Raw genomic sequence first — 18,339 nt, 5'->3', positions numbered from 1 at the left:
CGCCTCCTCCTCTCGACACGTGCCCCTGTGGGGCCTGCCCACGCTTCCACTTCCAGCCTTATCTTCTTTACGGGATTTTTCTTCTCCACACATTTATTCCCCTTCCTCTTTTCCGTTCGTCACGCCGGCCATGGGGGAGACGCTCGCAGCGGTGACCACAACACCCCGCTGGCGCGAAATCAACAGAGATTTTGACGCCGGCCGTCGCTGCACATGCCCCACCTGCAGTAGTTCGATGTAGCATCTCCGGCGTTGCAATGAAGCTTCCAATGGAACCACCACCGAGCTTTTTGCCGCTCATCAGTGCTGCCACACAATGCGACACGGGAGCTCGACCACGGCCGCCGATGCTGCGATGCAGCAACTCGTCCAAGGCCGTCGTGGTGCGATGCAACCTCGTTGGCATGCTTGCGCTGCGATGCACCCGTCGGTGTTGCTAGTGCTACAAGTTGCCGGCGGCGGAGCGGCAACGGAGTGCTTGTCGGTGGCTCCCCATGCTCCGATGCAGCACTCTCGCAGGGCTGTTCCCGGTGCTGCGCATCGCAGCGATCGCCAACGGCTCGATGCAGTGTCCGGTGCTGCCATGGAGCGCTCGCCGGCGACCTAGCTCGAAGCTGCGATGTAGCGCTCAGTGCTGCAATGGAGCGTCGCCGGCGGCTCCCCGTGCTCCGATGCAGTGCTCGCCGTCGCTCCAGGTACTGCATCTCAGCGCTCGCCGGCGGCTCCCCGTGCTCCGATGCAGTGCTCGCCGTCGCTCCAGGTACTGCATCTCAGCGCTCGCCGGCGGCTAGATGCAGCGTTCGGTGCTGCTGTGGGGCGTTCGGAGGCGGCAATGAAGCATTAACAAACCACCGGAGCATCGCCGTCGCCGGATGCTGCAATGGAGCGCGCTGCAGCAACTTAACGCAGTTACGTGTGAATAGCGTGGAGTCGGGCGATGGTGCGTGTGCAGCACACCTGATGTCCGGAGGCCACAAAGACATTGGCAGGTTTTGGGATGAACGCGATGTTGTGATAGTTCGTGTAGTCTTGCCATCACGGATCGGGCGGCTCAAAATACACTGTACCTGAGCGAATGAACGGCTGATCAGGTGGCTTAAGTTTGGCTCTTATCAGCCGGCTTACGCCTAGCATCCGCCAACGGCTGATCAGGTGGCTTAAGAGCATCCGCCAAAAGAAAATGGCGGCAAGTGGCGTGGCCGCGCCAAGCGTCCAAAGTCTATGTCGTGAATATTCACGCAAGCGCACGCGCTATTATATTTTTGTGTGTACGTGTAGCATTTCTTCTGCCAACTTCACTGATCTAGGAGTGGTAAGTGGTCTCCCCTTATAAGGTGGTGTGAAGCCTTGCCAAGAGGCGAGGTGGGACTAAAGTTGGATACAAACATGCACAGAGTATCTGAGTGAGCACCCTGTGTAAGGACGTCATGCAGCATAGGTAGCACATACAGTATGTTCTGAAGGGCATGGCGCTTTGAGTTGGCCGTATCCGGCAGCACAATATAGTCTTATTGTATATCTTGTCGATCGATTATGATCTTCAATTGGAAGGCATTTATTTTTACTTAGCATTAACAAAAAAGTAAATACTATCTTTATTTATATTTTTGTCCAGGTAGCGACACCTCTCTCCTTTTGCCCTTCATATATCCAACAAAAATAAACAGTGATATCTCTCCCAGTTTAGCTCTAATTCAAGTCTTACTTTTTCAATATTCATAAAATTCAAGATAATATGATTGTACTAAATTTGTTCATTTTGGGTTATTATTTTTCAGAGAAATATAAATCATTTTGGGGGGTTTTGTTTCCTTCTTTCCTAGCAAATAGATGACAATGCAACTGAAGATTTCAACAAAAGACCATAGCATCACCAAGACTTGATTTAGCAAAGTAATGCTGCTACCAGTACGTGGATTTGAAAATCGCCACAGCAGCCTTTTTCTGCGTCCCTATTACTACAGTGGCAACTGAAGCAAGATGAACTTTTATTTGACCACCACCATGATGATTAGCTCTTCTGTATTCAGAAAGCAAAAACGACAAGATGACCCATCAGTTCATACATTGGGTAAAAGCAAAACCTACACCTCTGAGAATGATTACCAAGTCAAAAACATGTTCAAAAATTACAACATACAACTATATTCTGGTTTGGATTCAGAAAACAAACATCACACTGTTTGAAACTCGTTCCAACAGATCATCGACAACATATGTGAACAGAAAATAAGGAACACACTAGCATGATCCATTGCGCCCTACTGATCAAAACGTTGCAAATGTTGGCAACACAGGTGACCAATTAAACATATAATGCCAAAATATGCGAGTTAGGTGTCACCAGTCAACTATCCTAAAACAGCACTTGCCAAACGCATCGGTGGCTTTGGATTGCTACGGTTTCGAAAAAAACTATGCTGCCAAAGCCTGAACATGTCAACAGTAACAACATCATTGGCCACGGCCAGACCACAAGCTAGTATCACCATCTCGATGGCCGGAGCAGAGCTATCTTGAAAGCTAGTTTCCATAGAAGAAAAGGAGGAAGAAGAAACCAGGGACTCTACCTAAGTAGTTATAGCCAAGGAGGCAGTCATGGGAGCCTAGATCATCACACCATGTTCATACAGCTGGATGGTCTCAAGGTCCATGCTGTTCACGTCCCAGGTCGATACGTCTCTCTGTCCACTGGCCCAATTCAGTGGCTCACTATGGCACATCATGTGGCTGCATAATTACATTACAGTGTATACAAGTCAGTATGGTAAAGAGAAATGGAAAAAACAATGTCAAAAAACGTCTTATATTAAGTTACAGAGGTAGTATATTTGCATCATCATGGTTATATCATGGATTGTAAACTCCAGCTACAGCACTGAATAGTTTTTTTCCTTATCAGTTTCCCTTTTCCATACAAATACACATGATTTATAGCTAACACTGGACAGATGACACTGAGAATTTCTGCTGACACTATAGCACATCGCATTTATATGGTTTGACTCCAAGAAAGTGGTAGCACATGTTCTATTGAAATGCTACAAAATATGAAAAGTGTGGCATCCAAGCATTTTGTTCTGTTTGATAGCCATTAACAGTCAAAAGCCTAGCACATAGATCCTACCAAACAGAGGATGGACCATCACCAAACCCTCTAGCAACAGTAGCATGCAGTTGAAAAGGGGCCCAACCAGCACAGAATCACAAGAGACGAATTCCATTGACAAGAAAGATTATCACAAAATTCTAAATCATCGGCTCGATGGCTGACGCCAGAGGCCCAATTAAACATATAAGACTAAAATATGTGAGTTAGGTGTTGCCAGTCAAAACTACCCTTAAACACATCGGTGATTACTTCGGTTTTGACAAAACACTGCGACCAAAGCCTGAATGTGTCAATACTAACAACATCGGCCATAGACCACAAGCATTACGAGGCTGTTTGGTTTGCGCCTGTGTCTGCCTTGCCAATCACAGGCTTGCCAAATAATTGGCGCAGGATTTGGGCGCCCACGCCCAGCCAAAAAGTTGGCTACGAATTGAACTAAGGCTGCTGTGAGGGTGCGGGCACACAAATTTTTTGGCCTCCGTCCAAATCAGCGCCCAAGCTGGGTCAACGGCCAAAATTTTGGCAGGGCGTCTCAGGGCACTGATCCAAACAACCCCTACATCATCAGCTCAATGGCCAGAGCAGAGCAGTCTTGAAAGCTATTTCCCAAAGCAGACAAAGGAGGAGGGAGAAACCAGGGACTCTACCTAAGTAGTTGTAGCGAAGGAGACAGTCATGGGAACCCAGATCATCACACCATGTCCGGACTGCTGGATGGCTCAATGCCCATGCTGCTCACGTCTCAGCTGACCCTGGAGATGTCGACACGTCTCTCTGTCCACTAGCCCAATTCAGTGGCTCGCTCTGCCGCAACCACTTCCCGCATAATTACATCGTAGTGTTATAAGTCGGCATGGTAAAGAGAAATGGAAAAAGGTATATTTTTTTCATCATGGTTATATTATGGATTGTACTCCAGCCACATATGCACTGAACAGGAAAGCAGGTGGCAGGCCTCATTATTCTCTTGAAAATTTACAGCTTTCAGTGTATAATTGGAGCTCAGACTCTACCATTAGTAATCCCTGATATATGACAGCCATAGCAAATTGATGGCAAACTTCTAAATGAACCTATGTGTATGGCTTTTGCAACAGTTTGTAACAGTATATCACTAAGCAATGTATCAGATGAATGCAGGAAATATTAGAGGATTAAACTTGTCCAAGGGCATTCGGTGTATAAGGTCTTTCAAGAGTAAAGTCATAACCAGGAAAATCATCCAAGTGCTCTTTAACTATGGCATGCATCACGTTTAGCAAAGTTTGTTTCAAATAAAGGAATGCAGGGCTACTGGTTAATTAAGATCATCCAAGTGCTTTTCCATTAGTAATTAACCAACCAGCTATAAATCCACGATATTATCAAACTTTAACTTTATTTTCAACTTTTAAGTGATAGAATAGAAGTGTTAACTTTTAGCATGCCGCTACAAGAGGTAATTCTAGTCTCTAGGCTGCTAAAGATCCTAGCATATACGAGAAGACTTGGGCAGCATGGCATGGTCGCTTTAATTGGGCGGCCGTTTTCACATGCAGGTCAGCTCCTTGAGTGTAGCTGAGTTAGGTGCTGCTAGTCAAAACTACCCAAGAACAGTACTTGACAAAACACATCGTTGGATTTGCTAAAAAACTAACAAAAACTATGGTATATAGAAACATAAGTACTTATTGCCCAGGCATTGCAATACTGAGGTTTTGGGTTACTAAAGTTTTGAATAAATAAATCTGCTGCTAAAGCCTGAACATGTCAACAGTAACAACATGGCCACTAACCACCACTACAGACCACAAGCACTATATCATTGGCTCGATGGCCAGAGCAGAGCATAGTCTTGAAAACTAGTTCCCAGAGCAGACAGAAGGAAGGAGAAACCACAGATTCAACTAAGTTATTGTAGCCAGTCATGGGAGCCCCAGATCATCACACCTGTGTACGGACTGCTGGATGGTCTTAGATACCAAATTCACATGGCCCTTGGGCATATCAAGGTCCCCTAGCATGTAATAACCAAGACTTTCAGGGTTTTTTTTCTTTACCTAAGCTCTCCTGTAATATTCAAACATCCAAGTCAGGTATCTCTCGAATGGACACAACACAAAATGATAGCATAACATTATTTGAGAATTGAGATTAATCAACCCATAGCCATGCTGCTAAACATCCTAGAATCTAGGAGAAGACTAGACTTTCATGACGTGGCCACATGAATTGGCAGCAATTTTCACACGCAGGTCAGCTCCTTGAATGTAGCTGAGGTATGCGCTACCAGTCAAAACTACCCTAAAACACCACTTCCAAACGCGCCGGTGGTTTTGCTAAAACTGAGAAAAACTAGGTTCAAGGAAACAGAAGTGTGCTGCAAAAGCCTGAACATGTAAACAGTAACGACATGGCAACTGACCACCACCACAAACCACAAGCACTAGAGACCACGGTAACAATTGTTTATTGGCTCGATGGCCACAGCATAGCATAGTTTTCAAAGCTAGTTCCCAGAGCATACAGAGAAGGAAGGAGAAACCAGGGACTCTACCTAAGTATTTGCAGCCAAGGAGGCAGTCATGGGAGCCCAGATCATCACACCATGTACATACCGCCAGATGGTCGAGGTCCATGTTTTTCACGTCCCAGCTGGTCCACGCTGACACCGGACACGTCAATACGCTACGCCCCTCTGTCCACTGGCCCAATTCAATGGCTCGCTATGGCACAACTGGTGGCTGCATAATTACATTACAGTGTATAAGTCGGTATGGTAAAGAGAAATGGGAAAAACAGTGTCAAAAGTTACAGAGGTAGTATATTTTTGTCATCATGGTTATATCATGGATTGTAAACACCAGCTGTTGCACTGAATAATATTTTCTTTCCTTATCAGTTTCACCTTTGCCACACAATTACACGTGATTTACGGCTAACACTGGACAGATAACACTAGAGAATTTCTGCTGACACTATAGCACATCGCATTAATATGATTGACTCCAAGAAAATGGTAGCACCTGTTCTATCGAAATGCTACAAAATATGAAAAGAGTGGCATGCAAGTATTTACCCAAAAACGCACCACACTGCGCAGTATGCAAGCATTTTGTTCTACTTGATAGCAACAGTCAAAAGCCTAGCACAGAGATCCTACCAAACAGAGCATGGACCATCACCAAGCCCTGTAGCAGCGGTAGCATGCAGCTGAAAAAGGCCTAACCAGCACAAGATCACAAGAGACGAATTTCATTGACAAGAAAGATGATCACAATGATAAATCATCAGCTCGATGGCTGTCACCAGAGATACCCAATTAAACATACAAGGGCAAAATATGTGAGTTAGATGTTATCAGTCAAAACTAACTAAAACAAACGCATCAATGGTTTTGCTAAAACTGAGGTTTTGGATTACTACGGTTTTCATAAAACAGTGCTGCCGAAGCCTGAATGTGTAAACAGCAACAACATCGGCCACAGACCACAAGCACGATATCATCAGCTCGATAGCCAGAGTAGAGAAGTCTCGAAAGCTAGTTCCTAAAGCAGACAAAGGAGGAAGGAGAAACCAGGGACTCGACCTAAGTAGATATAGCCAAGGAGACACTCATCGGAGACCAGATCATCACACCATGTCCACTGGCCCAATTCAGTGGCTCGCTTTAGCGAAACCAGTGGCTGCATAATTACATTAAAGTGTATAAGTCAGTATGGAAAAGAGAAACAAAAAAAGGTAAAAAAATTCATCATGATTATATTATGGATTGTAAACTCCAGCTTCATATCCACTGAAAAGTAAAGCAGGTGGCAGGCCTCATTATTCTTTTGAAAATTGGCATCTTTCACTGTATAATAGGAGCTCAGCCTCTACCATTAGTAGTCCTTGACATATGATAGCCATAGCAAAGTGATGGCAAACTTCCAAATGAACCAATGTGTATGGCTTCTGTACCAGTTTTACAGTTTGTGACATTTTAGTCAAACTAGCCTTAACTACTGACAGCATATCACTAAGCAATTAGATGAAAGCAGGAAAGATTAGAGCTTTTAATATAACTTTGTTCATCCAAAAAATACACCATCTACAATGCAGACCTACAAAGCAAAGGACATAAAAGACCCCCAAGAGAACTATTCCAGCCAAAGAGTAGAGGATGGAACATCAAAAGTTAAGGAGCTAAGGGCCACTGTTAGATCACGTAACATTTCAAGGGATTTAACTTGTCCAAGGGCATTCAGTGTATAAGGTCTTTCAGGAGTAAAGTCATAACTAGGAAAATCATCCAAGTGCTCTTTAACTATGACATGCATCAAGTTTAGCAAAGTTTGTTTCAAGGAAAGGAATGCAGGGGCTACTGGTTAAAATCATCCAAGTGCTTTTCCATTTGTGATTAACCAACCAGCTATAAATCAACGATATCCTCAAATTTATTAACTTTCATTTCAACTTTTTAAGTGATAGAATAGAAGTGTTAAGAGTTAGTCGCAAGATCTTATGGGTTTCACCTCTAGCCTACCCCAACTTGTTTGGGACTAAAGACTTTGTTGTTGTTGGTGGTGGTGGTGGTGGTGGTGCAAGAGGTAATTCTAGCCTCTAGGCTGCTAAAGATCCTAGCATCTAGGACAAGGCTTGTGCGGCATGCCATGGCCACTTTAATTGGGCGGCCGTTTTCACATGCAGGTCAGCTCCTTGAGTGTAGCTGAGTTAGGTGCTGCTAGTCAAAATTACCTAAAAACACTTGCCAATCGCATCATTGGATTTGTTAAAACTCAAAAAAAAAGATATATAGAAACATAAGCATTTATTGCCCAGGCATTGCAAAAACTGAGGTTTTGGATTACTAAAATGTGTTGCCAAAGCCGGAATGTGTCAACAGTAACAGCATGGCCACTAACCACCAATACAGACCACAAGCACCATATCATTGGCTCAGTGGCCAGAGCAGAGCCTCGAAAACTAGCTCCCAGAGTAGACAAAGATTGAAGGAGAAACTAGGGACTCACCAAGTTATTGTAGCCAAGCAGACAGTCATGGGAGCCCAAATCATCAACCCCGCGTACAGACTGCTGGATGGTCTCAGCTATCAAATCAACGTGTCCTTTGGGCATATCAAGATCCCCTAGTATGTAATAACCATGACTTCCAGTTTTTATCTTTATCTAAGATGTCCTGTAATATTCAAACATCCAAGTCAGGTATCTCTCGAATGGACACAACACAAAATGATAGCATAACATTATTTGAGATTAATAGTCATGCTGCTAAACATCCTAGCATCTAGGAGAAGACTAGACTTTCATGACATGGCCACGTGATTTGGGCAGCCATTTTCACACTCAAGTCAGCTCCTTGAATGTAGATGAGGTAGGCGCTGCCAGTCAAAACTACCCTAAAACACCACTTCCAAATGAACAAGTGGTTTTGCTAAAACTGAGAAAAACTAGGTTTATAGAAACAGAAGTGTGTTGCAAAATCCTGAACATGTCAACAGTAACAACCTGGCCACTGACCACCACGACAGACTACAAGCACTGTAGACCACAGTAACAATTGTTTATTGGCTCAATGGCCAGAGCATAGCAGTATTGAAAGCTAGTTCCCAGAGCATATAGAGAAGGAGAAACCAGGGATTCACCTAAGTTGTTGTAGCCAACGAGGCAGTCATGGGAGCCCGAATCATCACACCGTGTACAGAATGCTGGATGGTCTCACTGTCGAGCCCCTTGCGCTTGACAACCGAATCCACATGGCCCTTGGGCATATCAAGGTCCCCCAGCATGTAACAACCATGACTTCCAGGTTTTTTATTTACCTAAGCTATCCTGTAATATTCAAACATCCAAGTCAGGTATCTATCGAATGGACACAACACAAAATGATAACATAACATTATTTGAGATTAATCAACACATAGCCATGCTATAGGAAAAAGGAACAATAAGTACATCATGAACCCAAATAATCTAGATCGATAACCCACATAAATAAACCTGTTACCAGTAACATGACTAGAGAGAGAGAGTCACTATATCATGATTAAAGGCTCCAATATGAACAAGAGTATAATTTTGACTCCGGGTAAATGTGGAGCCAATCCAATGTTCACAGAACACGAATAAATGCCAAATAACAGTATAATAGTAGCATATAAGTTATTGGCTATCCAAACACAAATAACTTGTGTGCTTTGGCGAGTCGTCCTCTCCTCCTATACCAGGATTTCTAAAAGACCATCTATGTGCATATTTACAATCTGTGTCCATCTATGCAGAGCGTTCACTAACACCAATTGTCCATCTATGTGCAAAAAGAATACCACAAATGTTGCTATGCTGCAAGCACGAGTATTTAATTGATTCACCGATAGAAGAACATTAAGAGCAAACAAAGCACATAGATGGACACATATCTAACCATTTATATCTCCAATCTGTGTTTAGCATAAAGATGGACAGTGATTATTATTATTTTCCTGCCAATACCAGGAAGGATTTCTAAAAGCCAATGTCTTCCTAAGAGTCCTACTACTCCCATCTTTCTCCATCTCCCTTACATACATATGCAGTATAGCCAAGCAATGCATCAGCCAACAGGAAAAAAAGGCCTGGACAAGACGCACGAAAGGAGATGATTTTATTTTGGTACGCGACGCCCATGCCGTCACCAACTAAAGCAAATCAACGATGATCCATTCAGAAATTAATCCATGCACTAAAGAACAACGATGAAGCTGTTCGGAATTCAGAAATTCACTCATCCATGCACACAAAAATTAACTCAACTCAATGGCATGGGCACATTGAGCATTAGAGGGGCAGAGAAAAGGAGACATTGGGGTACCTATGCCGGATGAAGGCGTCGAGCAGAGATGTTTTCACCCGCGCATGCCACACGGCGGCCACTTGTGCATGAGCTCAGAAAAGAGGAAATGTTACAGCCTCTGCAACTTGGTGATCCTGGCGATGCTGTGCGAGATGATGCAGCCGAGCTAAGGAGATATACTGCAACAATGTTGAGCACTAGATTAAGGAGGATTGCAACTTGATAGAAAGCCTGAAGAAATAACAAGTTAGGTAACAGAATGACCTCAAATATGAAGAGTAAATTGCATATACATATATAGCAAACAAGCAGGTAGAGACAGCTTAAGCGTGCCGAAAACAAACTATGGTGGCACTTAATTGCAGAATTGAAGAAACTCAGTAAACAGCATGATGAGGCTGACACTATAGATGTACTGGCAGCAACTTAAAACAACTGCTTGTAATGCAACCAATAACGAGCATAATCTTGTGTGTGATATACAAAACTAAACCGTTCAACTAGCATCATCACAAAAAGCTCCAGACCGACCAGTTACTTGACCTCCGCTCGTCTAGATTCAAGTCAAGCTTGAGCTTGACATGAAGTGAATCAGAGAGATGTATGTATTTAACCAAGTGCTGCCAGTATACGATATACCACATTGTTTTTCACTTGACCAAACAGTTACACTTGCAGATACCCTTGACGAAATAACGACATGGGTTGAGTTATGTAAATATTCATTTTTTAGGCATATCTATTGTTTTTATTTCTTAAAAATCATGGCGCTCAGTTGGTAGACGACGATTAGTTGTTCAGAAGTCAAGCACAAAATATTCTACTTGTTTGGGGGGTAAATGTTGAATACTCGGCATTGACAGAAAGTTCAATCCCAAGTGTGAAACTTGCATGGTCGCAAACCTCAACCCTTATTAGTAAACAAAGAGAAAGTAGGGGAGATGAACTGAGTGACTTACCAATCGACGAAGAAGCCGCCACCAGCGGGGTGGGTCAGGAGGCCTCCTTGCAGGTAGTTGGCTCTGAGGAAACCGAAGAACAGATTCAGAACCAAAACACCGACTTTTTGTTTCAGCAGTCCAATAAATCAATCTACCACCAAGCAAGCAAAATCCAACAAACAAGTATCAGCTAGATGGTATACTGGTGGCATACGTACATTGGTCTGAGCTCGAAGCAGTAATTGATCTCTGCTCTGAAATAGGCTGTTCTTGTAGATCTGGACATGTAGGTTGGTCTCATGCAGTGATCTGAAAGAGGAAACAAGGGATTTGAGGCCGATGGAGGTTGTTTCATACTACCTCTGTCCCATAATATAAGATGTTTTTGCAAGTTGTTTTAGCTTGCAAAAATGTCTTATATTGTGGGGTGGAGGAAGTAGCTCTGAAAAATTAAAATGGAACTACGTAGACATGAGAACATCAAAAAGACGAACAAGACTCATAGGTAAATATGTAAACATGAGACAATCAACCAGTCGCATCAGCATAGAGCAGGAACTGGTGACTACTACGCCCTTTTTTGCCAACGGAACAAGAGACTAGTAGAATAATAAAATCCACTCATCTATGGAGAAGAAGCAAACTGCAGTACGGTTCATAGGAAAAGAAAGGATAGTCATTGCGTCCATTCACTCACCAACCCATCCAAATCCACAGGAAATAAGGGTACGCTCATGAATCAATAAAAGAGATTCTTGGCCGCAATTGGACTAGAACGGAGACCTGGATCGGATCGACTCGGGGCGCGTAGCAGGAGGGCGGGTCAGGGCTTACCGAGGAGGGAGGAAGAAAAGGTCTCCGCTCCGGTCCGGTCGGGTCAGCTCCAGCAGTAGGGGAGGAAGCTTGGGGAGGCGTGCGGCAGTCTCTGCAGCTTGGTGAGCCAGCCGGTGCTGGGCGAGATGATGATGCAGGGGAGATTTCTGCCACACAAACACAACAACAAAGAGGATTATTCATCCACATCCACGGGTGAGGCAGGAAGCAATCGAACAAGGAACGCATCCACACATGCATACATGGTGAAGCAATCCAGCGGAGAGAGAGGAAAAAAGGACCTAAAATCAAGGAGGGGGTGGGGAAGACGCCGCAGGGGTTGGGGAGAGCCGCCTCGTCGCGCGGGAAAGGAAGCGGTGGCCGCCACCTCCTCCTTTTTCCGGAGCGGCAGGATTGGGGACCTCGAGCACGTCCGTCGCGGCGTAGCTCGGAGCCCTGGAGGACGGCGCGGATCTGGCCGCCGCCTGGCCTGCTGCTCGATTGGGGCGTAGGGAACGCAGAGAAGGCGGGGGGGGGGGGGGGGGGGGGGGGGGTTCTCCCCGGCGGCCGGCGGTGGGCGAGAGGGCGGATCCCGGGGAGCGAGGTCGCCGGTGGGTGGGGGCGGCGGCGTTGGGGGGAGGGAGGCGAGTGAATCGCGGGAGAGGGGGAATGGATGGGAAAGAGTGGGTCGGGGATGGGGTTAGGTTTCTTTCCTCTCTTCTCCTTTCGTTTGAACTCTCCCGCCGCCAAATATTTCGGGCAGCGCCACCTCTCTGATTGAGCGCCAATATTTTCGTTTCAGCGGGAAAGACGCGTCAGAACAGAAATTGAGCGGGTTCCGTCTCTTTGTTGACCCAAGCGCCAAATTTTTGGAGTGTCACCGCTTTGTTGATCTGAGCGCTAAATATTCGGACGGCATGGGAAATGCTTTTGACGAGAAGACAAATCATGGGGGAGGGGCTCTTTTTGAGGACATACAAGCTTTTAGCGGATGAAATTATCATAACTGCGTTGCCCGTGTTCATATGATATTTTGTATCTACATGGTAGATTAAGGAAATCCGATACGTGTGCAAAACATGTATCTAGAGTTAGTCTCTGAGTTAGTAGTGGTACGAAAGAGTAGTTTTTGCAGATCCACCGTTGGTTTCCTGGGTAACATGAACATCTTATATGGGATTTTTTTTACTTCAACCGCAATTTAATCAATAATAAAAGCATCTATATCCGAATTTCTATAGTTTACCTCGGTTAAAGATCCATCTGTGTGTGTGCGCGCGCGTGCCGGGGGGGGGGGGGGGGGGGGGGGAGGATGGAGATTGGTCATGAGCTCTTTCTCATTGTCGGTAACAACCCGACTACCCAACTAAGTGAACGGCCTCATGTCGCCCAATCAACCACACCTGTATGCAAATATAATAAGATGAAAATTATACCACAACCAAGCTTAACAATGGGAATGCACATGAAAACGATAGGTTTTAACCATCTCATCACATGAAATAATGACTTATCCTAAAACATGATGGCTAGTAGGATGAGTGAGCAATGCTAGTTATCAAATGATGTTTTTATTATGCGCCTTAGATGTACACGATGATCCTTATCGTGCAAACACTACGATGATGACCAACAATAATTTAAAAACAATTATAGGGTTTGTATCATGGTATTTTTTTTCTCAAACGAGCCATATTTATATTTGATACAGTTCAAAATATGTCGTGTATATTTGAGTTCCAAGAGCAGCTACAGACCCCCAAGCACATGACTTAAACAATCTAGAGCTATTTGGTTTGGTTGTTTCCAATGGAGAGGGGCCGTCGTGGGTGGCGTGTGTCATGTTAGAGCATTTTAAACATGTTGTGAGGAAGGCATAAAATGACAAGGTCATCGATGTGAAAAATTCCCAACTCGTCAAAGGTGCAAAAGTTCCTCTTGTATCATCTCAACCTCAAGGTACCATGCAAAATTAAGAGCCAATTACTAAATCTTCGGTCGATCCCAATAATGATTCTCCTACAACTATGAGTTGTAGGCACAATTCAGGGCGAAGAAACAGGGTTACGGGAAAAAGGGAAGTGTTGAGAAGCAATGGATTTTCGTCTGCTACTTCTACTACCCGCAATAAGAAGTGGGATATAAAACCATAGGGTGATCCTGATATAACAGTTCCAAGGGCCTGCGTCGACCTGAATCACGATCTTGAATATGAGAGGCCAACAAAGGAGGTCATTATACCATTTTCTATTAACATGCTCATCAAACATTCGAGGGGCATTACGTCGAGGCCTCCGAACATCAGATCAAACGTGGAGCGTGATGAATCCATGGCGACGATGGCGCTTGAAGGAAAGTAGGTGAGGGACGCGAGAGAGAGAGAGAGAGAGAGAGAGAGAGAGAGAGAGAGAGAGAGAGAGAGAGAGAGGCATGTGTTGATGAGTGAGGAAGAGATGGCCGTCGTTGGAAGAATGAAGTGGTAGGATTGGAGGGAATATAGGAGAAGGATACACATGCAGTACGCAAACGGCTACATGCATTGGATGTCATCGCATGTATCATCACCTCCATCTCCACCACGTACGAGGAAGGGCAAAACTGTGCCACCTACTATGGGACCTTTTTCCATTCAAAATATAGGCCACCATTTGAGGGCCCCCAAAATCCACACACTCGCATACCCTAACCTAGAGTTGTCGTTCCTGAACATCCACTGCCATCATCGAGCCTACAGGTTCCTCCCTCCTCCAATGTCCTCTCCGGCGGTACGAGGGCCGGGAACCTGGTGCCTCGGTGTTGCCATGGTGTGGGCCTGTAGATAGGTTAGGGTTTCGCGGCGACGCGTTGTTCATTGTGACGACGGCGCGGCCTGGCGGGACTGATCACCCAAGCAACATTTACTTTGGTGATGATATAACTAACGGATCAAATAAATCTTTTTTTTCTCGTACATGCATGCATGCATGCATACGTATATGTTGTGTTGTGTAATTTTCTATATATACAATTATTTTGCGGGGAATTTAATTTTCTAATATTTATTAGTGAGATCGATGGGTAGTGGTATGTATTTCCGATCGGGCGCGCTACTACTTGCATTGTGTATACGTACATACATGCTCCAGGGATTTCTTTGTCCACGGGTGTGCATGAGCTCTTTTTGTGGACGTACATGCATGTACTTAACAAGCAGTGAGAAGCCAAACCAAACCAAGCAATCCAGCTGAGGTGATCCATTAAAAGCTGCTACACCATGCACTTACGTACTCTACGTAGGAGATGCATGGCTCGCGTGAGTGTTAGTACTGTTTGTTTAGTTGACCATATACGTACGAACTTGAAGCAAGATCCAATCTTTTGATGTTAATCAAAAAAGAAAAAGAAAAAAAAACGATCTTTAATTTGACCTCGAGGCGCACATGTCAAGTTGACCATACACATACCTACCTACGTCACCCGTCCTCCTCGGAAAAGTGGTGCACGGAGCGGATGTTGTAGACGGACGCCGCCAAGCTTGGGTCGGCTCGTCGTGCCGGAATAGGGTAACGTCCCGCGGCTCGATGACGGATGCCTCCCTTAGCATGGACGTCGTTTTCTGGGCCTTCCGGAAGGCCGACCGGTGAGGGAGTGGGTCGGGCGCGTCAGTAGCGAGCGATGGGAGACCGAGCTTCGCGCTGCGGTAGATCGGGAACTCCTCTTGCGCGTTGTTCGTTGAGCGGCGCCGCGATGAGTGGATCACAACGAGGATGGCCGATCACCATCTGCACGGGGCAATGGCACACAAATTAATAAGCAAGAAATAACCCATCTTTAATAAGTTGGAGATAGTGTGAGGTGCACGGCGCCTGAGCCTCCATGGGGCCTCTGCAGGTGCCAAATTCGATGGGATGGGAGGAGATGAGCCTGGAGGGGCGAAGAGGAAGGCATACGATGAAAATGCCATTTTCAAAATGGTAATAACCTATTTTCTGTGCCTCTGCAAGTGATCAAACATGCATGCATGGACGCCCGCCGTTTTCTGTGCCTTCCGGGAGGCCGGCCGGCGAGGTGGAGTGTGTCGGCAGCGGCAGCGTTGCACTCGTCGCCGGCCGGTGAGTCAGCTAGGTAGAAATAATGGAACTTCTTGTGCGCGTTGAGAAAGACTCCTCCATCTTTACCCTCTCGACGTGGAACGGACGGTCGATCCATCCATCCATCTTTAATTTAATATAATAGGACGACGATGGAAGAAACAAGTTGCGCGGTGGCCGGCGCTCGCTCGGGAGCATTGTGTCGGACAGATACGGCCGGTGCGTGTGCTACGCGCGGCACCCCGTACGTGGGGACATGCATGCAAGAAAGAGATTGATGCCTGCCTCGCTGACAAAGAAGTCCCTTTGTTCCTCTCGTTGACGACGACGGAGCTCCACCTCATCGAATCGAATCGGATGAATGCAGCTAGCTAAGCTAGCAGTGTGAGAGATTCTCTCAGAGAAGCAGGCAGTAGCTACGGCCTTTGATTAATTTTCAAGCCAACTGGCATACGCGTACGCTACACATGAGCAGCTGCTGCTGCACTCTGCCGCGCAGTCATCAAAGCTTTTGTTCCACAAACGCAAGAATCTGTCCGGCGCCTTCATGGCCGGCAAGGTCAAGAAGCCGTCCCCTCCGCCGCACCGCAGCGCCTCCTTCCGCCGGCAACCTCGGGAGAAGTTGCCGCCGGCCCACTCTGCTTCATCGCTGGGGCCGAATCCATCGAGGCACCTGCATGTTGGAATGGCGTCCGTGTTGTCGCAGTAGCCGTAGGCACCGCAGTACCCGTAGGTATTGCACTTGTAAGCTGGCGAGCGTGAGATGGGCGTCCATTCCGAGGAGCTGGCGTTCCATCTCAAGAAGGCGACCTCGCCGGAGTACTCCGCCTTGTACCACACCTTGGAGGAGCCGTCCGAGAGCCCGAACGTCGAGTAGGTCTCGCCGTCGGCGCCCGTGGAGATGGTCAGGTACATCAGCGGGCTCACGCCCTGCAGTTGCATGTTGGATGCCACACCGCCGCACGCCAGTGCGGCACGGACCCGTTCCAGAGGAAGAGCTGTAGTGGAGAGTCAGGGTCCGCCCCGACGGAGAAGGCGCCTCTGGACGGGTCTTCGGGGCCCCTCCAGGAGACAACCCGTGACGGCGGGCGCGTCCTGTGGCTCGTCCGGAGCGGCATGCCGGCGAGGATGGCGTCGCTCGGGTTCTCAAAGCTCTGCCACAGCGTGGCCGTGTTCGCCTTCCAGAGTTCGCGGCGGCCGTCGGTTTCGGACAGGACGAGGCCGGAGTCGTCGGCCACAGCGAGCATCGCCGATGAGGCGTCTGTGATGGGCTCGTCGCGGTTGGCGACCCACACGACGGTGCGGTTGCGCTGCGGGATGTCGTTGAACCATATGCCGACGTACATCTTCCCTGTTGCGTTGGAAGGGGAAAAGAAGCCCAAGGCAAACGCGCCTTGGTCGGAGACGAGGGTCCTGCTTGGAACGAGGGCCATGCCGGGGACGAGCACGCTGACGGGCGCACAGAGAAGCACCGAGTTGAAGGGCGGCCATGGAATCAGGAGGAAGAAGATGATGCAGAGGAGGATGCATGGCTTACACTACAGCAGGAACAGATTCGGTGGTGAATTCCCTCTCTTGTGGACAAAGACCGAGAAATGTCTAACAGAGGATATATAATTTCTCAACTGCGTAATGGACCCGTCTCCCGTACGTGGATGCTGGTGATGTGGCTATCAACGTCAGGATTTTATTTTTTCACTTTACCTATATGTAAATCGCCTGTTAGCTCAGTCGTTTTTTGGCCATTGATTTTGTTTTAAGATTCGTGCTTTTTCTTTTCTTTTTTTGAGCCGCAAGCTCTTTTGGTTTGTTGTATGTATGAGTTGTTTTGGTCTGTTTTATTTTACTGACCATATATTTGGGGCAACGCCTCCGCGCGTGCAACCGCCCACGCCCACTAGTGATGAGGTGATGCGTCGGTGGAGAGATGCTTCGACCATAAATGGCGATTCTAGCGGAGGCGTTCAACACGTAGAGCAGGGGTTGCGGAACAGATGCAGGGTGCTCCGGGACGCTTTACTGGGTCTGAGGAACCGGGGAGAGGAGGGGAGGCGTCGGCCCCATTTTAAGTGGCGTCAGGTGGCCTACCCGCGCCCGAACGAGGGGAATGAGACGGCCCCCTGGGTGGGGCCCGGTGGTCAGTAGGAGGGGGAAAAGAAAAGAGAGGGGATTTGGGCCGGTTGGGTGCTAGCTGGGCTGCGGCGCTGCGCTGCGTGAGCAAGAAACAGCGGGAGAGAGAGAGTTGGGCTCGGCCCAGTAGGTAAGTTATAGTAGGTTCTAGGCTTTTGCAATTTCTTTTGATTAAAATAAAACTAATAACGAATTTTAGACTAAAATAATAATTAAAAATGTTCACTATTTCTTAATTGTTATCTAAATTTTACACAAAATATTTCCTGCAACAAATAAAATAAGTTTTTGTACACTTATGTTTATTAATGCAATAGGGGTTTATTAATTTCCCCCAGAATTATTCTTCTAGGGTTTTATAAATCCCGAAAAATGAAAATTAAGTATTTCCAATTGTATTTCTGGAGAATTCATATTATCTCCTCTCATTTCTAATATATTTTTATTCGAAATATTTAAA

General features: G+C 46.4%; 1 protein-coding gene and 1 long non-coding RNA gene across 7 annotated transcripts; both read right to left on the bottom strand.

The window, feature by feature from the left end:
• Nucleotides 1-2,119: 2,119 nt before the first annotated feature.
• LOC123077512 (uncharacterized) lies at nt 2,120-12,227 on the bottom strand. Of its 6 annotated transcripts, none has more exons than XR_006436665.1 (12): nt 11,982-12,225; nt 11,701-11,846; nt 11,085-11,175; nt 10,885-10,947; nt 9,944-10,104; nt 8,739-8,925; nt 8,107-8,272; nt 6,684-6,780; nt 5,652-5,838; nt 5,045-5,164; nt 3,763-3,931; nt 2,120-2,730 (listed from the first exon to the last, which is right to left on the bottom strand). It is a non-coding gene; the product is annotated as an uncharacterized lncRNA (long non-coding RNA). The 6 variants fall into 6 exon arrangements; XR_006436666.1 differs by having other exon boundaries at nt 3,763-3,919; XR_006436667.1 differs by having other exon boundaries at nt 5,155-5,164.
• Nucleotides 12,228-16,138: 3,911 nt separating this feature from the next.
• LOC123074167 (G-type lectin S-receptor-like serine/threonine-protein kinase At1g61550) lies at nt 16,139-17,447 on the bottom strand. Its single transcript, XM_044497084.1, has 2 exons — nt 16,826-17,447; nt 16,139-16,679 (listed from the first exon to the last, which is right to left on the bottom strand). Exons 1-2 carry the CDS (start codon nt 17,180-17,182, stop codon nt 16,179-16,181), a joined length of 858 nt encoding a protein of 285 aa, XP_044353019.1. The 5' UTR covers nt 17,183-17,447; the 3' UTR covers nt 16,139-16,178.
• Nucleotides 17,448-18,339: the final 892 nt, after the last annotated feature.

Source organism: Triticum aestivum, chromosome 3D (genome assembly GCF_018294505.1).
Source record: "Triticum aestivum cultivar Chinese Spring chromosome 3D, IWGSC CS RefSeq v2.1, whole genome shotgun sequence".
Lineage (NCBI taxonomy): Eukaryota > Viridiplantae > Streptophyta > Magnoliopsida > Poales > Poaceae > Triticum > Triticum aestivum.
This window is presented reverse-complemented; position numbering and strand designations above follow the sequence as displayed.

What these genes read in the sequence shown, in the direction of transcription:
- LOC123074167 (XM_044497084.1), bottom strand. Translation starts at nt 17,182, where the DNA reads ATGGCCCTCGTTCCAAGCAGGACCCTCGTCTCCGACCAAGGCGCGTTT. An exon ending in GGACGCGCCCGCCGTCACGG is followed by an intron (nt 16,680 to 16,825) that starts GTTGTCTCCTGG and finishes ATGCAACTGCAG; the next exon opens with GGCGTGAGCCCGCTGATGTA.